Source organism: Palaemon carinicauda, chromosome 4 (genome assembly GCF_036898095.1).
Source record: "Palaemon carinicauda isolate YSFRI2023 chromosome 4, ASM3689809v2, whole genome shotgun sequence".
In the NCBI taxonomy this organism is placed as follows: domain Eukaryota; kingdom Metazoa; phylum Arthropoda; class Malacostraca; order Decapoda; family Palaemonidae; genus Palaemon; species Palaemon carinicauda.
In genome coordinates this window covers 43,433,168-43,457,312 of record NC_090728.1, presented here as the reverse complement: position 1 = coordinate 43,457,312, position 24,145 = coordinate 43,433,168, and the positions used below count along the sequence as shown (strand labels likewise).

The window sequence follows — 24,145 nt, the reverse complement described above, 5'->3', positions numbered from 1 at the left end:
TCTTCTAAGTGTAACCTAACAGTTTGATATATATATATATATATATATATATATATATATATATATATATGTATATATATATATATATATATATATATATATATATATATATATATATAAGGACTATTAAAGGAAAAAAAATCACTATTTCGACAAATAATTTTCGCCCCCATCTCGACAAAGATGAAGTGAGGGCCAATGTGTATAGATAAAAATTTATTGATTGATTTTTTTTTTAGTATTACAAGCATTTTTAAGAAACACACACACACACGCACACACACAAAGGCTTCAGACATTTCTTTTCATCTATCGTCTTCTCTTCCTTCCCCTGCTTCTTTTGAAATCTTTAGAAACTCATTTTGCAGGGTTGAAAAAATCAATTTTTTTTTCTTTAAAAAAAATAAAAATTTACTTATTTGATTTAAATCAGATTTTTATGATGTAAATCAATTTTATTGATTTTTTTTTTCAATAATACCTATTTGTTGCTGCCTATTATTTGTTTCAGCCTTATGAGGGTATTTCTTGTATTGAAGTTGATCTACGTTGAATGAAACCACAGTTTAACATATCTTACTCAAGATGAGTTTTTCTCTTAAAAACCAAAATTCAGACTAATAATTCAATCGTAGCGGACAAGTTATAGTACGTAGTACATAAATACAAAGAAAAATTAGCAAACTTGCAATCAAACAAAAATACAGTAGTTTTATTTTAACATACAGTACACAGTAAGAAATGAAACTAAAAACATATTATGGACTTCTCCATGTGCGTACTGTACTAGCAACAAAATTTTTAATTCCTATTAACGCTGTTAACAAGAAATCAAGACCTTTATCATTTTTATAATTGCAACTACAACTTCAATTCTTAACAACACCAAGTTTACCCGAAATGTTATAGCTATTAACTACGATTTTGTACATTTGTTGCAATACTCTAAATGTAACAAGTTTTGGAAGTTTTTTTTTCTAAGGTAATTTCTGACAGTATATTTCATATTGATTTAAATTTTAATTATTTTACACATAAATCGATTTAAATCACCTGATTCAATTAATTTGATTTAAATCAAAATAACCCTGCCATTTTGTTATTCTCTTTGTCCATCTGTTATTGGTCATTCTCTATATGTTCTGATCACGTCCATTTCTTTTTCTTGTTGTTAGACTATCTATTTTAATTTGCTTTCGTATCCATTTTGCTATTTTTCTGTCCATTATTGTTATTCCCATCATTAGTTTTTTCAAAGTTCTTTGAGTTGCAACTAGCTGCTACTTATGTTCTAAGGCTTTAGGAAGGCTTCAAGTTTCTGATGCATAAGTTGATACTGGTAGGGCCATTTTTTAGAGAAAGCGGCATTTTACTTTTCATAACCTCATTTTGTTTAACAAAATCTCTCCATCCCATGTTTATCTTGCTTTTAATCTCGGTCTCATGTCCTGGGGAAACACTTACTGTATGCTCTAAGTACGTATATTGATTAACAATCTCTAGAGGTTCTTCCATAACCTTTATTTTTTATCTCTCCATTTTCATTGAACTTTATCTCAATTTTTCTCATATTCATTTTCAGATTCACGTTCATGCTTTCTCTATTTAAATCATCTGTTATCTTTTGCGATGATCCATGATTCACTAAATAGAACAACGCCAACTGAAAATCTTGAAGTCATTAAGGTATTCTCTATTTAATTCCTACTTTCTCTCAATTTAAATTCTTAGAACTCTCTTCTAGGCACAATGATTAATTTGGGAGAGATGGGGTCTCCCTGACTGTTTAAAAAGACTGTTCTTATCCTTCGTTTCATATGCGATGTAATCTTTTCTCCATTCCTAGTGCCATAGCCTCTGTACTATGGTCTTCCACTGTCTTGGGTTAGGGTTCTCTTGCTTCAGAATACACTCGGGCACACTATTCTATCTTATTTCTCTTCCCATTTTTTTGTTAAAGTTTTTATAGTTAATATAGGAAATATTTATTTCAATGTTGTTACTGTTCTTAAGATATTTTATTTTTCCTTGTATCCTTTCTTCACTGGGCTATTTTCCCTGTTGGAGTCCATTGGCTTATAGCATCTGGCTTATCCAACTAGGGATGTAGCTTAGCAAGTAGTAGTATCTTATTTTAGAATGATTTATTGTTAATTTGTTCTCTTCATTTATTTATTTCCTTATTTCCTTTCCTCACTGGGCTATTTTTCCCTGTTGGAGCCCTTGGGCTTATAGCATCTTGCTTTTCCAACTAGGGTTGTAGCTTGGATAGTAATAATAATAATAATAATAATAATAATAATAAAGATTACGAATTATTCTTGTATAGCATATACCATGCAAAAAACTAATTTCAACAAACGGCTTTTTCTCATTTTTTTCGCAGCCAACGTTCAAAAGAAAAAAGCAGGAAAATGGTAAAAAAAGATAGAGATAATTTATTTAATAATCTTTCAGCAAAAATTAAAATATCCCATGTTGCTGCTGTATTTGACATCATGTCCTCTTTTCTTTCCACCTTCTACCAGAAAGAAAACATGACATATTCCTTGTACGAAACTTATTAATGAAAACATTATAGTTTTATGTCCCGTGTTCTTCCGAAGAAAAGTTTTTGATCGTTGGATATCTTGAGTGACACTACTTGATCTTCGGAAAATACTCGCAGCGTGTGATTGACAGGTTATACATACATACATATACCAAAGGCACTTCCCCCAATTTTAGGGGGTAGCCGACATCAACAATGAAACAAAACAAAAAGGGGACCTCTACTCTCTACGTTCTACGTTGACAGGTTATACGTCGTAGAAATTCATCGTTGCACTTTTAGATACAGATAAATTATCACAGATAGGAATTTCTTTGGGTATTATGGTCAATAACCGGCGTATTTTATTTTTCCTTGTTTCCTTTCCTCACTGGGCTATTTCCTTGTTGGGGCCACTGGGTTTATAGCATCCTGCTTTTCCACCTAGGTTGTAGCTTAGCAATTAATAATAATAATAATAATAATAATAATAATAATTACAGCACCTGAAATGTTCCAACTGCTACAAACAGCGTCATAGATACTGTAATTGTTAGTGACGCAAAGCACAGTTGACAATGGGATCCAATAACCATTTGGTTAATAGTGTTGCTAATAACTTACCGTTGATTACTCTGAAAATCTCTATTCGGATTTAGCTGTTGTACATATTAGCCTATAATCCACCTCCGAAACCCGCCCCATCTGCTAAATAGGCTTTGTTCGGTAAATTATGATAAAAGGATCGAAAAAAAGATGGAAGGTAATGATACAAACACAAATTTAACTACTGAACAATTTTAATTTAACAATAAACATATTTATTATAAATTCATTTTAGAATAAACCTGCTTAGAACACATCTTGTCACCTTTTCATGTTGCCTACTTTTCTCACCATCCGATCTAACGTGAAAGACGTTTCCTCTAAACAAAGAGCTTATTGAAAGAAAAAAACACGACTTAACATTTACCTGACACAGAAAACAATCACGCCGGAAGACTGACTCTCAGAATGTCACCAAACCATGTGGAAAAAGGTTATGCCAATCGGAGACCCGTCTAACAAAGTACCACTTCACATCCTTAGAAATTCACACCAAGGTGTCTGATATCTTCGGTATAATCAAAGGGATATTTAGCTGAAATCAATCAATAAATAACACACAGATCTCTCTCTCTCTCTCTCTCTCTCTCTCTCTCTCTCTCTCTCTCTCTCTCTCTCTCTCTCTCTCTCTCTCGTATAAAATGTATAAGAAATCTTGAAGTTTCTGCAGCCATCAAGTGGGGCAATGCATCATATCAGACTTAACAGAATGTAGTTATAGCATTTCGTTACTTTATCCTAAAAAACGGCAAAGAACAGCGTTATAACAAGAAGACGAGATTTTGAGTTCATTGTGTGGGTCTGTGCTCACCATGACTTATTTTATTTTTTTTTCTCCTGTTTTAATTATTAGCATTTAAGAAAAATGATACTTTCGAGTTGTCTTCGTGAATTAAAGCGGTATGATTTATTTTGCTTTTTAAAGTTAGCCCTCTATGATTCTCCCATGAAGTTATCAGTGAAACACATGTAAAGATCGCAGAAAGGGAAATGAAAATATTACAACAAATAGGGAATGGTGTAGGTAGAAAAAAAAAATTAGGTTAACCACCATACGTAGCGGTTTGCTCGCTATTCCTATAGGGAGAGCTAGGAATGTCATAAATGAAGACAGGAATAGCAGAAGGAAGGCTGGGCCTTTTTAGCAATGGTAAGCATCTCTTCTAGGATGACACTCCAAAATCAAATTATTGTTCTTAAGTCTTGGGTAATGCCATAGCTTCTGTACCATGGTCTTCACTATCTTGGATTAGAATTCTTTTGTTTGACGGTACACTCAGGCACACTAATTTATCTGGTTTCTTTCCTCACTGGGCTATTTTACCCGTTGGAGCCTTTGGGCTTATATCATCCTGCTTCTGCAAATAGGGTTGTAGCTATAATGATAAAGGAATAGAAGAGAAAGAAATGATACCTTGAAGATTTAAGAAGAAATAAAGGTAATACACAACACGACTTATTGGGAGGTATTCATAAAAATGAAGGATATCCTTGTAAGCTTAAGGTAGAAGTACAAGGTAATTCTCTGAAGCAAAAGGTAGAAGTATAAGCAAATCTTTCTTTCCATATTCATAATGATTACCTTTTACTTGCGAGGATATCCTCCAAGCAGAAGTAAAAGGTTGACTCGTGTTTCGGGAGCGCTTAGTTACATATTGGAACTTGTAAGATTTAATTTGTGCTGTCAAGATAAGAAAGAGTTTAGTATTTATAATACGTATATAATGCCCTGTTTTTACTTGTATTTAATTAAGTTTACGCATCAGAAAGAACACAGACGCCGCCGCGCCTTCCCCAAAGCCTCGCTTGCGACATCTATCCCCCACCCCTTGCATTAGAAGTTCTTTGACCTCTTTTTAGCTCCCACACCCCTTGCATTAGAAGTTCTTTGACCTCTTTTTAGCTCCCACACCCCTTGCATTAGAAGTTCTTTGACCTCTTTTTAGCTCCCACACCCCTTGCTTAAGAAGTTCTTTGACCTTTTTTTTAGCTCCCACACCCCTTGCATTAGAAGTTCTTTGACCTCTTTTTAGCTCTCACACCCCTTGCTTAAGAAGTTCTTTGACCTTTTTTTTAGCTCACACACCCCTTGCATTAGAAGTTCTTTGACCTCTTTTTAGCTCTCACACCCCTTGCTTAAGAAGTTCTTTGACCATTTTTTAGCTCCCACACCCCTTGCATTAGAAGTTCTTTGACCTCTTTTTAGCTCCCACACCTCTAGCATTAGAAGTTCTTTGATCTCTTTTTAGCTCCCACACCCCTTGCATTAGAAGTTCTTTGACCTCTTTTTAGCTCCCCACCCCTTGCATTAGAAGTTCTTTGACCTCTTTTTAGCTCCCCACCCCTTGCATTAGAAGTTCTTTGACCTCTTTTTAGCTCCCCACCCCTTGCATTAGAAGTTCTTTGACCTCTTTTTAGCTCCCACACCCCTTGCATTAGAAGTTCTTTGACCTCTTTTTAGCTCCCACACCCCTTGCATTAGAAGTTCTTTGACCTCTTTTTAGCTCCCCACCCCTTGCATTAGAAGTTCTTTGACCTCTTTTTAGCTCCCACATCCCTTGCATTAGAAGTTCTTTGACCTCTTTTAAGCTCCCACACCCCTTGCATTAGAAGTTCTTTGACCTCTTTTTAGCTCCCACACCCCTTGAATTAGAAGTTCTTTGACCTCTTTTTAGCTCCCACACCCCTTGCATTAGAAGTTCTTTGACCTCTTTTTAGCTTCCCCACCCCTTGCATTAGAAGTTCTTTGACCTCTTTTTAGCTCCCACACCCCTTGCATTAGAAGGTTTTTGACCTCTTTTTAGCTCTCACACCCCTTGCATTAGAAGTTCTTTGACCTCTTTTTAGCTCCCACATCCCTTGCATTAGAAGTTCTTTGACCTCTTTTTAGCTCTCACACCCCTTGCATTAGAAGTTCTTTGACCTCTTTTTAGCTCCCCCAACCCTTGCATTAGAAGTTCTTTGACCTCTTTTTAGCTCCCACACCCCTTGCATTAGAAGTTCTTTGACCTCTTTTTAGCTCCCACACCCCTTGCATTAGAAGTTCTTTGACCTCTTTTTAGCTCCCACACCCCTTGCATTAGAAGTTTTTTTTATCTCTTTTTAGCTCCCACACCCCTTGCATTAAAAGTTCTTTGACCTTTTTTTAGCTCCCACACCCCTTGCATTAGAAGTTCTTTGACCTCTTTTTAGCTTCCCCACCCCTTGCATTAGAAGTTCTTTGACCTCTTTTTAGCTCCCACACCCCTTGCATTAGAAGTTCTTTGACCTCTTTTTAGCTCCCACACCCCTTGCATTAGAAGTTCTTTGATCTCTTTTTAGCTCCCACACCCCCTTGCATTAGAAGTTCTTTGACCTCTTTTTAGCTCCCACACCCCTTGCATTAGAAGTTCTTTGACCTCTTTTTAGCTCCCACACCCCTTGCATTAGAAGTTCTTTGACCTCTTTTTAGCTCTCAGACCCCTTGCTTAAGAAGTTCTTTGACCTTTTTTTAGCTCCCACACCCCTTGCATTAGAAATTCTTTGACCTCTTTTTAGCTCCCACACCTCTAGCATTAGAAGTTCTTTGATCTCTTTTTAGCTCCCACACCCCTTGCATTAGAAGTTCTTTGACCTCTTTTTAGCTCCTACACCCCTTGCATTAGAAGTTCTTTGACCTCTTTTTAGCTTCCCCACCCCTTGCATTAGAAGTTCTTTGACCTCTTTTTAGCTCCCACACCCCTTGCATTAGAAGTTCTTTGACCTTTTTTTAGCTCCCACACCCCTTGCATTAGAAGTTCTTTGACCTCTTTTTAGCTCCCACACCCCTTGCATTAGAAGTTCTTTGACCTCTTTTTAGCTCCCACACTCATTGCATTAGAAGTTCTTTGACCTCTTTTTAGCTTCCACACCCCTTGCATTAGAAGTTCTTTGACCTCTTTTTAGCTCCCACACCCCCTTGCATTAGAAGTTCTTTGACCTCTTTTTAGCTCCCACACCCCTTGCATTAGAAGTTCTTTGACCTCTTTTTAACTCCCACACCCCTTGCATTAGAAGTTCTTTTACCTCTTTTTAGCTCCCCCACCCCTTGCATTAGAAGTTCTTTGACCTCTTTTTAGCTCCCACACCCCTTGCATTAGAAGTTCTTTGACCTCTTTTTAGCTCCCACACCCCTTGCATTAGAAGTTCTTTGACCTCTTTTTAGCTCCCACACCCCTTGCATTAGAAGTTCTTTGACCTCTTTTTAGCTCCCACACCCCTTGCATTAGAAGTTCTTTGATCTCTTTTTAGCTTCCACACCCCCTTGCATTAGAAGTTCTTTGACCTCTTTTTAGCTCCCACACCCCTTGCTTTAGAAGTTCTTTGACCTCTTTTTAGCTCCCACACCCCTTGCATTAGAAGTTCTTTGACCTCTTTTTAGCTCCCACACCCCTTGCATTAGAAGTTTTTTGACCTCTTTTTAGCTCTCACACCCCTTGCATTAGAAGTTCTTTGACCTCTTTTTAGCTCCCACACCCCTTGCATTAGAAGTTCTTTGATCTCTTTTTAGCTCCCACACCCCCTTGCATTAGAAGTTCTTTGACCTCTTTTTAGCTCCCACACCCCTTGCTTTAGAAGTTCTTTGATCTCTTTTTAGCTCCCACACCCCTTGCATTAGAAGTTCTTTGACCTCTTTTTAGCTCCCACACCCCTTGCATTAGAAGTTATTTGACCTCTTTTTAGCTCCCCCACCCCTTGCATTAGAAGTTCTTTGACCTCTTTTTAGCTCCCACACCCCTTGCATTAGAAGTTCTTTGATCTCTTTTTAGCTCCCACACCCCTTGCATTAGAAGTTCTTTGACCTCTTTTTAGCTCCCACACCCCTTGCATTAGAAGTTCTTTGACCTCTTTTTAGCTCCCACACCCCTTGCATTAGAAGTTCTTTGGCCTCTTTTTAGCTTCCCCACCCCTTGCATTAGAAGTTCTCTGACCTCTTTTTAGCTCCCACACCCCTTGCATTAGAAGTTCTTTGACCTCTTTATAGCTCCCCCACCCCTTGAATTAGAAGTTCTTTGACCTCTTTTTAGCTCCCACATCCCTTGCATTAGAAGTTCTTTGACCTCTTTTTAGCTCCCACACCCCTTGCATTAGAAGTTCTTTGATCTCTTTTTAGCTACCCCACCCCTTGCATTAGAAGTTCTTTGACCTCTTTTTAGCTCCCACACCCCTTGCATTAGAAGTTCTTTGACCTCTTTTTAGCTCCCCCACCCCTTGCATTAGAAGTTCTTTGACCTCTTTTTAGCTCCCCCGCCCCTTGCATTAGAAGTTCTTTGACCACTTTTTAGCTCCCACACCCCTTGCATTAGAAGTTCTTTGACCTCTTTTTAGCTCCCACATCCCTTGCATTAGAAGTTCTTTGACCTCTTTTTAGCTCCCACACCCCTTGCATTAGAAGTTCTTTGACCTCTTTTTAGCTCCCACACCCCTTGCATTAGAAGTTCTTTTACCTCTTTTTAGCTCCCCCACCCCTTGCATTAGAAGTTCTTTGACCTCTTTTCAGCTCCCTTACCTCAAGCATTAGAAGTTCTTTGACCTCTTTTTAGCTCCCCCTCACCTTGCATTAGAAGTTCTTTGACCTCTTTTCAGCTCCCTTACCTCAAGCATTAGAAGTTCTTTGACCTCTTTTTAGCTCCCCCTCACCTTGCATTAGAAGTTCTTTGACCTCTTTTTAGCTCCCCCACCCCTTGCATTAGAAGTTCTTTGACCTCTTTTTTAGCTCCCACACCCCTTGCATTAGAAGTTCTTTTACCTCTTTTTAGCTCCCACACCCCTTGCATTAGAAGTTCTTTGACCTCTTTTTAGCTCCCACACCCCTTGCATGAGAAGTTCTTTGACCTCTTTTAAGCTCCCACACCCCTTGCATTAGAAGATCTTTGACCTCTTTTTAGCTCCCACACCCCTTGCATTAGAAGTTCTTTGACCTCTTTTTAGCTCCCACACCTCTAGCATTAGAGGTTCTTTGACCTCTTTTTAGCTCCCACACCTCTAGCATTAGAAGTTCTCTGACCTCTTTTTAGCTCCTACACCTCTAGCATTAGAGGTTCTTTGACCTCATTTTAGCTCCCAAACCTCTAGCATTAGAAGTTCTTTGACTTCTTTTTAGCTCCCCCACCCCTTGCATTAGAAGTTCTTTGACCTCTTTTTAGCTCCCACACCCCTTGCATTAGAAGTTCTTTGACCTCTTTTTAGCTTCCCCACCCCTTGCATTAGAAGTTCTTTGACCTCTTTTTAGCTCCCACACCCCTTGCATTAGAAGTTCTTTGACCTTTTTTTTAGCTCCCACACCCCTTGCATTAGAAGTTCTTTGACCTCTTTTTAGCTCCCACACCCCTTGCATTAGAAGTTCTTTGACCTCTTTTTAGCTCCCACACCCCTTGCATTAGAAGTTCTTTGATCTCTTTTTAGCTCCCACACCCCTTGCATTAGAAGTTCTTTGACCTCTTTTTAGCTCCCACACTCATTGCATTAGAAGTTCTTTGACCTCTTTTTAGCTCCCACACCCCTTGCATTAGAAGTTCTTTGACCTCTTTTTAGCTCCCACACCCCCTTGCATTAGAAGTTCTTTGACCTCTTTTTAGCTCCCACACCCCTTGCATTAGAAGTTCTTTGACCTCTTTTTAGCTCCCACACCCCTTGCATTAGAAGTTCTTTGATCTCTTTTTAGCTCCCACACCCCTTGCATTAGAAGTTCTTTGACCTCTTTTTAGCTCCCACACCCCTTGCATTAGAAGTTCTTTGACCTCTTTTTAGCTCCCATACCCCTTGCATTAAAAGTTCTTTGACCTCTTTTTAGCTCCCACACCCCTTGCATTAGAAGTTCTTTGACCTCTTTTTAGCTCCCACACCTCTTGCATTAGAAGTTCTTTGATCTCTTTTTAGCTCCCACACCCCCTTGCATTAGAAGTTCTTTGACCTCTTTTTAGCTCCCACACCCCTTGCTTTAGAAGTTCTTTGATCTCTTTTTAGCTCCCACACCCCTTGCATTAGAAGTTCTTTGACCTCTTTTTAGCTCCCACACCCCTTGCATTTGAAGTTATTTGACTTCTTTTTAGCTCCCCCACCCCTTGCATTAGAAGTTCTTTGACCTCTTTTTAGCTTCCACACCCCTTGCATTAGAAGTTCTTTGATCTCTTTTTAGCTCCCACACCCCTTGCATTAGAAGTTCTTTGACCTCTTTTTAGCTCCCACACCCCTTGCATTAGAAGTTTTTTGACCTCTTTTTAGCTCCCACATCCCTTGCATTAGAAGTTTTTTGGCCTCTTTTTAGCTTCCCCACCCCTTGCATTAGAAGTTCTTTGACCTCTTTTTAGCTCCCACATCCCTTGCATTAGAAGTTCTTTGACCTCTTTTTAGCTCCCCCACCCCTTGCATTAGAAGTTCTTTGACCTCTTTTTAGCTCCCACATCCCTTGCATTAGAAGTTCTTTGACCTCTTTTTAGCTCCCACACCCCTTGCATTAGAAGTTCTTTGACCTCTTTTTAGCTACCCAACCCCTTGCATTAGAAGTTCTTTGACCTTTTTTTAGCTCCCACACCCCTTGCATTAGAAGTTCTTTGACCTCTTTTTAGCTCCCCCACCCCTTGCATTAGAAGTTCTTTGACCTCTTTTTAGCTCCCCCGCCCCTTGCATTAGAAGTTCTTTGACCACTTTTTAGCTCCCACACCCCTTGCATTAGAAGTTCTTTGACCTCTTTTTAGCTCCCACATCCCTTGCATTAGAAGTTCTTTGATCTCTTTTTAGCTCACCCACCCCTTGCATTAGAAGTTCTTTGACCTCTTTTTAGCTCCCACACCCCTTGCATTAGAAGTTCTTTGACCTCTTTTTAGCTCCCACACCCCTTGCATTAGAAGTTCTTTTACCTCTTTTTAGCTTCCACACCCCTTGCATTAGAAGTTCTTTGACCTTTTTTCAGCTCCCTTACCTCAAGCATTAGAAGTTCTTTGACCTCTTTTTAGCTCCCCCTCACCTTGCATTAGAAGTTCTTTGACCTCTTTTCAGCTCCCTTACCTCAAGCATTAGAAGTTCTTTGACCTCTTTTTAGCTCCCCCTCACCTTGCATTAGAAGTTCTTTGACCTCTTTTTAGCTCCCCCACCCCTTGCATTAGAAGTTCTTTGACCTCTTTTTTAGCTCCCACACCCCTTGCATTAGAAGTTCTTTGACCTCTTTTTAGCTCCCACACCCCTTGCATTAGAAGTTCTTTGACCTCTTTTTAGCTCCCACACCCCTTGCATGAGAAGTTCTTTGACCTCTTTTAAGCTCCCACACCCCTTGCATTAGAAGATCTTTGACCTCTTTTTAGCTCCCACACCCCTTGCATTAGAAGTTCTTTGACCTCTTTTTAGCTCCCACACCTCTAGCATTAGAGGTTCTTTGACCTCTTTTTAGCTCCCACACCTCTAGCATTAGAAGTTCTCTGACCTCTTTTTAGCTCCTACACCTCTAGCATTAGAAGTTCTTTGACCTCATTTTAGCTCCCAAACCTCTAGCATTAGAAGTTCTTTGACTTCTTTTTAGCTCCCCCACCCCTTGCATTAGAAGTTCTTTGACCTCTTTTTAGCTCCCACACCCCTTGCATTAGAAGTTCTTTGACCTCTTTTTAGCTTCCCCACCCCTTGCATTAGAAGTTCTTTGACCTCTTTTTAGCTCCCACACCCCTTGCATTAGAAGTTCTTTGACCTTTTTTTTAGCTCCCACACCCCTTGCATTAGAAGTTCTTTGACCTCTTTTTAGCTCCCACACCCCTTGCATTAGAAGTTCTTTGACCTCTTTTTAGCTTCCCCACCCCTTGCATTAGAAGTTCTTTGATCTCTTTTTAGCTCCCACACCCCTTGCATTAGAAGTTCTTTGACCTCTTTTTAGCTCCCACACTCATTGCATTAGAAGTTCTTTGACCTCTTTTTAGCTCCCACACCCCTTGCATTAGAAGTTCTTTGACCTCTTTTTAGCTCCCACACCCCCTTGCATTAGAAGTTCTTTGACCTCTTTTTAGCTCCCACACCCCTTGCATTAGAAGTTCTTTGACCTCTTTTTAGCTCCCACACCCCTTGCATTAGAAGTTCTTTGATCTCCTTTTAGCTCCCACACCCCTTGCATTAGAAGTTCTTTGACCTCTTTTTAGCTCCCACACCCCTTGCATTAGAAGTTCTTTGACCTCTTTTTAGCTCCCACACCCCTTGCATTAAAAGTTCTTTGACCTCTTTTTAGCTCCCACACCCCTTGCATTAGAAGTTCTTTGACCTCTTTTTAGCTCCCACACCTCTTGCATTAGAAGTTCTTTGATCTCTTTTTAGCTCCCACACCCCCTTGCATTAGAAGTTCTTTGACCTCTTTTTAGCTCCCACACCCCTTGCTTTAGAAGTTCTTTGATCTCTTTTTAGCTCCCACACCCCTTGCATTAGAAGTTCTTTGACCTCTTTTTAGCTCCCACACCCCTTGCATTTGAAGTTATTTGACTTCTTTTTAGCTCCCCCACCCCTTGCATTAGAAGTTCTTTGACCTCTTTTTAGCTTCCACACCCCTTGCATTAGAAGTTCTTTGATCTCTTTTTAGCTCCCACACCCCTTGCATTAGAAGTTCTTTGACCTCTTTTTAGCTCCCACACCCCTTGCATTAGAAGTTTTTTGACCTCTTTTTAGCTCCCACATCCCTTGCATTAGAAGTTTTTTGGCCTCTTTTTAGCTTCCCCACCCCTTGCATTAGAAGTTCTTTGACCTCTTTTTAGCTCCCACATCCCTTGCATTAGAAGTTCTTTGACCTCTTTTTAGCTCCCCCACCCCTTGCATTAGAAGTTCTTTGACCTCTTTTTAGCTCCCACATCCCTTGCATTAGAAGTTCTTTGACCTCTTTTTAGCTCCCACACCCCTTGCATTAGAAGTTCTTTGACCTCTTTTTAGCTACCCAACCCCTTGCATTAGAAGTTCTTTGACCTTTTTTTAGCTCCCACACCCCTTGCATTAGAAGTTCTTTGACCTCTTTTTAGCTCCCCCACCCCTTGCATTAGAAGTTCTTTGACCTCTTTTTAGCTCCCCCGCCCCTTGCATTAGAAGTTCTTTGACCACTTTTTAGCTCCCACACCCCTTGCATTAGAAGTTCTTTGACCTCTTTTTAGCTCCCACATCCCTTGCATTAGAAGTTCTTTGATCTCTTTTTAGCTCACCCACCCCTTGCATTAGAAGTTCTTTGACCTCTTTTTAGCTCCCACACCCCTTGCATTAGAAGTTCTTTGACCTCTTTTTAGCTCCCACACCCCTTGCATTAGAAGTTCTTTTACCTCTTTTTAGCTCCCCCACCCCTTGCATTAGAAGTTCTTTGACCTTTTTTCAGCTCCCTTACCTCAAGCATTAGAAGTTCTTTGACCTCTTTTTAGCTCCCCCTCACCTTGCATTAGAAGTTCTTTGACCTCTTTTCAGCTCCCTTACCTCAAGCATTAGAAGTTCTTTGACCTCTTTTTAGCTCCCCCTCACCTTGCATTAGAAGTTCTTTGACCTCTTTTTAGCTCCCCCACCCCTTGCATTAGAAGTTCTTTGACTTCTTTTTTAGCTCCCACACCCCTTGCATCAGAAGTTCTTTGACCTCTTTTTAGCTCCCACACCCCTTGCATGAGAAGTTCTTTGACCTCTTTTAAGTTCCCACACCCCTTGCATTAGAAGATCTTTGACCTCTTTTTAGCTCCCACACCCCTTGCATTAGAAGTTCTTTGACCTCTTTTTAGCTCCCACACCTCTAGCATTAGAGGTTCTTTGACCTCTTTTTAGCTCCCACACCTCTAGCATTAGAAGTTCTCTGACCTCTTTTTAGCTCCTACACCTCTAGCATTAGAAGTTCTTTGACCTCATTTTAGCTCCCAAACCTCTAGCATTAGAAGTTCTTTGACTTCTTTTTAGCTCCCACACCTCTTGCATTAGAAGTTCTTTGACCTCTTTTTAGCTCCCACACCTCTAGCATTAGAAGTTCTTTGACTTCTTTTTAGCTCCCACACTTCTAGCATTAAAAGTTCTTTGACTTCTTTTTAGCTCCCACACCTCTAGCATTAGAAGTTCTTTGACCTCTTTTTAGCTCCCACACCTCTAGCATTAGAAGTCCTTTGACTTCTTTTTAGCTCCCACACCTCTAGCATTAGAAGTTCTTTGACCTCTGTTTAGCTCCCACACCTCTAGCATTAGAAGTTCTTTGACCTCTTTTTAGCTCCCACACCTCTAGCATTAGAAGTTCTTTGACCTCTTTTTAGCTCTCACACCTCTAGCATTAGAAGTTCTTTGACCTCTTTTCAGCTCCCTTACCTCAAGCATTAGAAGTTCTTTGACCTCTCTTTATAGCTCTCACACCTCTAACATTAGAAGTTCTTTGACCTCTCTCTTTAGCTCCCACACTTTTAGCATTAGAAGTTCTTTGACATATATTTCTAGGTTCCATACTTTTAGCATTAGAGGGTCTTCGATCTATATTTTGAGGTGCCTTACTTTTAGCATTAGAGGCTCTCTATTTTTAGGTGTCGTACCTCTGGCATTAGAGGCTCCTCTTCGCTGTTCTCTCCTGTCTTCTAGTTTTCAAGATCTTCTTTCATTAGATTATCTGTTTCTTTCGAGATTTCATTGTCTCTTTTCATTAGTTCGTCAGTGACCTTGTAAATTTCAAAAGAAATTTCAGTGCCGCGAGTCCTCACTTCGTCAGATTCCTCAGGGAAATCAAAGGCATTTATTCTTTACCTATCTGGGCAATGAGTAAAGAGATGAATACTATTGATTTCTCCGCATACACTATCATGCCAAAGTAAATGACGAGCAACATGATATATTTACCAATGTCGTCTGGATATGTCCTTACTTCAATGGCGAATTTTGGGACAATCCTGTTGAAGAACTACACGTCACTCACCGTTCAGTTGAACCATTCTGCCTCCATCCTCATTCCCCGCAATCCGTTTTTGCACCGATACAAAGCCTCGTACTTTTTCCAAGTCTCCTTTAATAATACATCGTCGCAAAAGCCTCCTTCAAAGGATCCTTCAAGGCGCATACATTATGATCTTCAAAGCTCAGCTGCCAACGGAAGATCCCGTGTCTTTCTATAGGTCCGGCGATATAAAACGAACGATCGGCAACTTCGGCAGCAACCAAAACCATCTGCAGTTGATGGTGTTCCGAAGACGTAATACATAATTCTTACCGGCAGCTTCCTATTCCGTCAGAACGTGATCTCTGTGAGTTAAGTGAAATCCTTCTCCCAGTCATCAACTCCTTTCCTCTTACTCCTATTGACGCGCAATTCCTTGGTTAGATTTCGCCAGTTACATACAGATTATGTGAGGTGTTGCAGGCTACGTTTGAAAAAATGAAGATCAGGTCTTCAGAAGTCATTTGAAGCTCGGGGAGGAGTTGTTCAGGACTGCTCCTGGAAATTTCAGTTCTGGAGTCATTCAGAAATCCACGTTAAGTATACGGCTATGTCCTTTGAAGACTTTTGGAAATTCGGGAAAGTTTTCTTCCGAAACCATTCTGAGATTCCATTCTGGAGGCATTCAGAATTCCATGCTAAGTCTATGGCTATTTTTTCTGAAGCCATTTGAAAATCCGGGAAAGTTTTCTTCCGATACCGTTCTGAGATTCCGTTCTGGAGGCATTCAGAATTCCATGCTAAGTCTATGGCTATTTCTTCTGAAGCCATTTGGAAATCCGAGAAGATTTTCTTCCGAATTCTTTTAGGACTCCCGAAGAATTCCATTCTTGTTTTATAACAACAACAACAACAACAATAATAATAATAATAATAATAATAATAATAATAATAATAATAATAATAATAATAATAATAATAATAATAATAATAAACTACGTGATTTGATTTATGGATTTGAGTTGAAAACTTTTGAAGACGCTAAACGCTCAACTTTGCCGTTTGAAGGAAACTTTAAGATACCCGGCCGAGGGGCGAAGGGTAATTAAGGTTTAAAGCAAACCGAATTGAAATAGTTGATTTCAGCTAAATTATTTCAGGTTTGGGATTTAGAACAATATATTTCTGGTACGAATCGATATATATATATATATATATATATATATATATATATATATACATATATATAGTTTATATATGTGTATATACATGCATGTATATAAGCTTTTGCAATATATGAATATTCTGTGTATATATGTATATTTATACGATGTATATATATATATATATATATATATATATATATATATATATATATATATATATATATATATATATATATACACAGACATATATATACATACATACATGCATACATATATACTGTTTGTACATACATACATCCATAAATACAGCAGCCTTCGTATTCTCCCAACTGTTTATACATGCAAACGCAAATGTAAAATGCATACCACCAAGTTATGGCTTAACCTTGATATTTCATCGAGATTCCAGGTGTGGACAAGATATCTGTCCGCAAGCCACTGTATATTTTGTTCTTCAAAACGGAATAACATCTTGAAATCACGATCAAGTGTGGGTAAACGGGGCATGTATTGTTTAACATGTCTCACATCCACAAAATCTGCCATCGTGCTGAGAATCGGACAGAACAACCTTTCTCTTCGAACTGCAGTCTGCTATTGACCAGACTCAGCTTTTTCGAAGCATATGCTCTTTACATGAAGTAAAGGGTCTTCTTTATGTATAACCATTTACTTTTATGTGATTATAAGGATATGCTTTTGCTCTAAAAGTAGAAGCTTTTGCTTGAAATGTTTAAGAATACAAGTAGAAGGATTTCCTTCATATTTTGCAAGTATAAGCATATCCTTTTCTTTATGAATACCGCCCATTCAGTAGCTACTTGTTGACGATCTACATACGTACTGCACACAAACTGTGCTGGATGTTTCCAGAACGGCTGTAACCCTTCTGGTCGATCGATGTTTACATGTAGAAGGGTCCACATGTTTTGGGATGGTTTTAGTATCTCTCCCATATCTATATGTAAGGCTGATAATTGTGAATGCCCTCATTTCTGTTCTGTTTAATGAATCATTCAAACACTCAATTTGTTGTATTCACACAGTGCGCTCTTTATATTTGTTGATATATTATAGAAGTTCGTGTCTACCACCTGATAATTAATATAGAATTGTGTGTGTCATTTCTACATCGCCTACCGTTTGGGCCATTAACCCCCGTTTATTAACATGGTGGCAGCAAAATGGGATTTGGATTCACCCGTCTACATAGAGGAGTGCTGATTTTTTTTAGAGTAAGACTGGATCTGTTACTGCTACTATGAGTTCATGAGCAACTGTGTCTGGGAACTGCTGTTTCACCTACTCATCGCTGGCTATACAGGGAAATGGCTTTTATATTTTGATTACAAAGGAAATATAGATTCAGTAACTTTTATAAGTCACAATCTAGTGTTTAAAACAATACGGCTGAAGTACATTTTAAGTAAAACATGTTTCTTGAAAGTCACGATCCTAATTTAAGCGAAAGATATAAGATATGGCGTCGCTTGTTAGATGTTTATTTGGTTTCCTCTAGTTTGTTTGCAAAGAGCAAAGCTGTCTAGTGAGTAACTGTTTTATACTATGTGGGGAACGGTATTATTTTGGCATCCAAACACTTTCCTTGAAAAAAGGCAGATGGAACTGCTATGATAGAGGAAGAAAGGAAGAAGCCAGATAATTTATTACTAATTATTGAAAAGGCTGTGATATCACATTTTTTTTGGAATATTTGCATGGTCCACACCTTTTGATGCTTTTCTCTCTGAACTGAGAAATAAAGTGAAGCCGTGTAACTACACTGAATCTTACTGAATGATTTGCGACAAGTTTGTATTCTCTGTGTGAGGGAAACTCCAAGAGTTGCTGCTTCGGGAATCAAATTTAGATTTCAAGAAGGCTAGTGATGTTTGTTGTGCATATGAATAATCGATGATGCATGTAAAGGAATTAGGTGGTGGCAAAAGGGCAAAATCAAAAAGTGAGAGCAGAAGAACTCAGAGAAGAATGCAGTAAAGCTACAAAATTAAAATATTGTGAAAGACTGCAAATTTTGTAGATGAAATCATGGTTTTGGCAAGGTAAACTATTTTACATATGGCTAAGTATGCAAAAACTACCAGAAAATGGGATACTGTTGTAAAATGTAAAGCGTCAAGGGTACACACAGTAGCAAACGTAGACGGAAGCAATGGGAAAAAGTGGGTGTCCGCAAAGAAACGAAACGATGACTCAATGACTGCAACTTTAAATTTTTGCATGTCCCTGTAGCTACAGCCAATTGTATTAACACGTACACAGACACCAAGTGAAGCAAAATACAGAGAATATATGTGGAACAAAGCAGAAGAAAAATTCTATGAAGAGGCAGAACTTATAGTAACTAATTCTAAGACTAAGGAAAATCATACAGTTCTATTTTCTGTTGTTGGTAATCACCTGTAATCACGCCTTGATGTGGATATCTGTGAGAAAATGGGCTTTGTGACAATAAATCAAAATAAAATCCAAGTTGCTAGCATCGAAGGAAATGACGAGCCGGGGGATCTTGGTGATGTAATTTTGACTGTCTACCTAACAGTGACCCCAAAGGTACTGCCATATAGGAATATCTCTATTTCTATACAGAAGGGGATAAACAAGGCGGTAAATGAACTGGTAAAATGCAAAACCCTAGTTCTTGTAGAGGAACCGACTAAATAGGTTTCCCAAATGGCAGCTGCTAGAAAGGCAAATGGAAAAATAAATTTGGCCATTGGTCCAGAAAGAACCCCGAGCTGATCGAGAGAATGATTCAATTCCCCACCACCTAGGAGGGAGGAATCTTTAGAGGCACCAAAACCATCGACAACAGACGTAGGTCCCACTCCAGCGGAAATCAAAGTCTATGTTTCTTACAGTTCTGGCCTTAATGAGGCAGATTAACAGCCTGGGAGAGGTAACAAGAACACAGGTTAAAGGAGAGATGTCTATAGACCAGCTTTTCAGGGCCCAGCAAGGTTCCTGATCCTCATTGGAACTTCCTTCACCAGAGCTGGCAAAAAAGGCACTAGATAATGCCAACAACTAGGTCTCTGGATGAAGTAATTCACTCTGTGCTAATATGTTGAGTAAAATTCTGCCACCAATGATCTTTTCTGCTCTTGAGGCAACGAATATGGAAACCACAGCAATGGCTAGCCTTCAATCAACCTGTTGGACCACTGGTCCAGGACGATGACTTACTTCACTTTCTCTCAGAACCTTTAAAAGCCTAAGGCTAGGAAAAAAATCTCTGACCTGGTTTTGTCAGAAGCAAAGGTAGTCATGTTCTTAGCTCACCGGTCAGGCCCTCTTTTCTCCTGATGAAATTGAAGCCATGGTGGAAAAGTGGAGGAAGAACAGCCAGGACTCCCTTTCCACCTTTAAGAAGTCTGGCACTTAAAGACCAGCTCTGAAAACTAGAGGGGCAACATCACTGAAATGGGCCATGAAAAAAATGCTGGAATGAGCCCTAGAGCTAGGTTGTCTACCACAGCAACCTCCTCCTTTAGAAGACCCAGAGATCATAGTCACGTTCGTCTCTGTTTTAGCCAAGCTAGAAGGGGAAGAGGCAGGGGAGGAGCCAGGGGACATTAAGGAAGATAATCTCCTTCCACTACCATGAGTAGGGGAGGCCTGTTGAGCTAATGGCCGAGGCAGCAGTACTACAGAGCAGAGGCTTGGACAGTACTCATCCTTTGGGATGGTTACTTCCTCCCATTCATTGGTTGTCATCCTCACCTCACTTGGACATCGACAATAACATCTATCTGCAGCCAGTCCTCAGAGAACCACATCTTATTTGCAGAGGTGGAAAATATGCAATAAAAAGGGCACGCTACGACTGGTCTGGGACAGGGCTCCAGGCTTTTACTGTTGCCTGTTCCTTGCAGAGGAGTCAACAGTTGGCTTAAGACCAGTCATCAACCTCTTAGTTTTAAACAAGTTTGTACTAAAAACTCAGCTCAAAATGGAGAAAGCGAATATCTTACAAACTGTTCTCAGGAAGGATGATTGTATGCACTCAGTAGACCTAAGAGATGCTTACTTCCAAATACCAGTATATTGGTCTTCATCCCTGGAGGGGGATTGTCTATCAGTTCAGTCTTCTGCTTTGGACTGTCAACGACCCCTCAAGGGTTCACTCTAATCTGGGCTTGGGTTCATGTCAGAGGTATTCGTCTTCTTCAATACCAGGATGGCTTGCTGATCACATCTTCCTCAGTGAAACAGTTCCTCCAACAATAAGGCAAACATCTCTCTTATTGTCGTGATCTTGGGACTGTGATGATTATAGAGAACTCCAGCTTAGAGCACAAGTAGATGGTTTACCTGGTCATGAGGATAGACACGGTAATGGGGAAAGTGTACCATAACGAAGACTGCATCCCAAGACTCAGGAGAGTAATGCAACACTTCCTGCTCAAGCCATTCCCAGCTCAACAGTAGCAATAGCTTTTAGTCCACCTGTCTCCCCCTGAAAACCTCGTACCACAAGGTCGGTTACACCAGCAATCTATTCATTGATGCCTAAAAAGGCATTGGTCAGCAGCTAAGAACTCGCAACAATAGTTAGTCGAGGTAGGACCGGAAGTAATGGAGGACCTGCACTGGTGGTTAAGAGGCGACAGTCTTCGAAATGTAACACCCCTAGAAGGCCCACTACCGGAGATGCTTCTATTCTCGGATGTATGAAAGGAAGGCTGGGGTCCATATCTGGGAAGCTGATCATAGCAGGACTTTGATCTGAGGAGATGAATGCCATGCATATCAATCTGCTAGAATTAAAAGTAGCTCTTCTATCCCTACATTCATTTCAATAATTTCTGTTAGGCTACTCTGTAGCATTGATGAGCAACAACACTACCGTAGTGGACTACATCAACAAACAAGGAGGGACGGCCTCTCAATACCCATGTGAGTTAGTGAAACAAGCCCAATTGGGGTCGGCAGAAAATGCAGTAGACCTTTTGGTTTATCGTGGGCAGGAAGATTGATCTCTTTATTTTCAAGTAGCAAAATAGGAAGTACCATGTCTATAATAATAGTTGCAACATCCATCGAGGATGAAAGCTAGAATCTCTGCACTTTTCCTCTTTTCTTCCCCTCCCTTGGGGTAGAGCAATTGACCTGTTATGTTGCTGGAATGGACTCTGATGAAAGTAATCTATCATACCGAACACCATTTTATTTTACTTGAAATAGAAGTTAATTCCCCCGTCTTCTTGACGAGGAGAGGATGGGTATAAATGCAAACCAGCCAATCTATATTAGTTTTACATTCTGACGAGATATCATAGAAAGTATATACAGGAGGTTCCCTTATTGACAGTCTGCCCAACATCTGAAGATTAAGCTATAACCTAAACACTTCTAGGACAATAGAAATGGATTGAAGTCGGCACTCTTGCACCTCTTTAAATCCAAGTGTACTGATGTCATGGGATTTTACACCAGCCAGTTTGGTAATAGGAAATTCCTCCATCCTAAGGTTAAGTCTCCCATTAAAGGACAAAGTTTGTATCCATGTAAATACAAAGAACACATCACAAATTTTAACTTAATCTCCCAACTCATTCACCCGCAATTCCTAGACTAAGGTCAAATTGGCCACTCAGTGAGTGCTTCCTTGCTACCAGTTGGTAACTACCAACACCTCATTATAAATTTTAACAGACAAGTTTTCAGCTTCGCTAAAATCATACTCCTATTAAATGACTCCGGTTTGTATAGTTGATAGAAATGCAAATTATGTATAAAATTTGTTTTTCAATTATCCAGTAACTCAATTAAATATTTGCATCTTGGTTCCTTAGATTCATCATCATCATCTATTAGCGTGCCTTTTTCCAATTTATATGGGGTAACACGGTTGCCTTCTTTTGAAGGACTTTGCTTTAGCTAAAGAAGGATTTGATGTAGAACTGAAAGATATTACAGAAGTAGCCTGGGAGAGAGAAGTGAAAGATGAATCGAACACATATGAGCTTAGGCACCTATTCAATTACAAGGATTTTCTGATCAAGTTAAAGTTGAGGGGCCCACCTTCGTCAGTTAGACTAATGGATAATCCTGGGATGCTCTTTCTTCTGTAGATTGCCTGGAGCTTTTCTCCAGACACTGTTGTACAGTACTGACTTCAGTCATTACCATTTAGATTTAATTCTTTTTAAATAATTTAAGGAATGCTGACACTATGCATTTTGAATAAATGTATTCTAGTTTATTCATAAGATATTTTAAATACAGTAATGTATAATTTTGTTATTCCGTATTTATATAAATTCCATGTTATGTCTGAAAATTATTCCTTAGGGAAAGGGCACGTTGGTGACTTGTATATGACCACAAGAATGTATGCCAAATGAAGATTACTAGGATTTCTTGCTTATTTGATTATGGTTGCCTCGCTAATAAAGTTTTAATTGAGAAGAAAATGTCCGCAGAGAGAATTAAGGTTTTATTAATTATATATTTTAAAAGAAAAACTTCTGAATGCGCAAATTACTTTGGCCAAAGAATAACTTACGAACAAATTTAACAAATCATTATTGATAACTTTGTTTAATATTCTCTTTCTTTCTGAACTCAAAGGTTTACTGTAGGTATTACATAAGGGTCCTTGCAGCATCCCTTCAGTCTGATAGCTACAATTACTTTTTAGTCTTCTACTATACTTCTGTTTCCACAACCTTTTTTCCTTCTCAATACAACAACAGCGTGTCTCCCTGTATATTATCAGTGCTGAATGCCTTCCCCGTCTCTGACGTTGGGCTTAATTACCCGAATTCATAAATCCTTCTCTTAAATCATGAAGTCAATGGATCAATTAAACATTATTTCTCTTTTACAATTATCTTTAATTACCACATAACTATCCGTAGAATAGTTCAGTTTACTGACACGGGCGAAAAATTTTGTATTCCTAAATGGTTCTCACCTGTCATTTTTTTTTTATTTCTTTTACTGGACAAAGTTCACCTTGGTTTCAAGCATAACCATGACAATTCAAAGTATTCTATCAAGAAGATTAATGCTGCAATGTACACTCCCACTCCCAGAATCAAAAGAGGTCCCTGGAAATGCACTATGGTAAGAGGCTTGGGCTCATCGCTCTTGCCATATGTAATGATCGAGAAATTCTTGTCCGGGTTCTCTTGTTTTAATCTCTCGAGCTCTAGTTTTCGGCGATTATTCTGTCGTCCTAATCTCCTTGCACCTTCCAGCCAGTTGTGAATCCATTTGTCATAGAATCCACCCTGGAAGGAACAAAATACATGGCAAAGTTATATCATTTAATAACTAGCATGATAAGTTACCCCATAAAAACTAAGTGTGATTATGGAATTATATAATGGAATAACAAAAAAAAAAAAAAAAAAAAAATGCTTTCATTCAAGCTTTCGTCGACACTTTTGAGTATTGCATAGCAAAACCTGTAGAGCTGTTACTTAACTCATTGCATTGTAGACATTACTTAAGGGTCTTTCTAGCTATCCTTAGGGTCTTTGCTGCCTCTGTTTTACAGCATATCTTTCTTATCCACTGGTCCAGCATCCATTCTTCCATCTTGCTGTCAAACCTCTTCTAGTTTTTATGTCATAGTGTAAAAGCAAGGTTTCCTCGGCCCCCATTTGCACTCGGGTGCTGAATGGACTCACAGGCCCCAGTGCAAGGCTATATAGCCCAAATTCATAAATCCAATCTAATTACCCAGTGCTGAATTATAAACATTATCACTGTTGCAATTGAAATGTTTCAACTACAATTGTGGAAATGTCCCTGCCGGGACAAGAGCTTGAGATGCGCTCAAGCTGATCAGTTTCTAGTAGTGACTGAGCTTCACTATCTAAGTAAGTTAGGGATGTTGGGTTTTGGAAGAGGATATAGATCTACCTACTGAGTCATCAGGAGCCATTATCTATCCTTCCTGGTCCTAGCTTAATGGAGAGAGGCTTGGGTGCTGATCATATGTATGCATGGTCAGTC

General features: G+C 39.2%; 2 protein-coding genes across 2 annotated transcripts in view; one reads left to right on the top strand and one right to left on the bottom strand.

Moving 5' to 3' along the window:
* The window catches only part of LOC137639393 (ionotropic receptor 93a-like), a 36,815-nt gene extending 17,372 nt beyond the window's left edge, over positions 1-19,443 (bottom strand). The window contains exon 1 of the mRNA XM_068371667.1: positions 19,415-19,443. Coding sequence (XP_068227768.1) covers positions 19,415-19,443 — 29 coding nt within the window. The remainder of the gene's footprint in view (positions 1-19,414) is intronic.
* Orp8 (Oxysterol-binding protein-related protein 8) overlaps positions 1-24,145 on the top strand; it is a 732,808-nt gene that overhangs the window by 151,101 nt on the left and 557,562 nt on the right. The gene's annotated exons all lie outside the window — the stretch shown is intronic.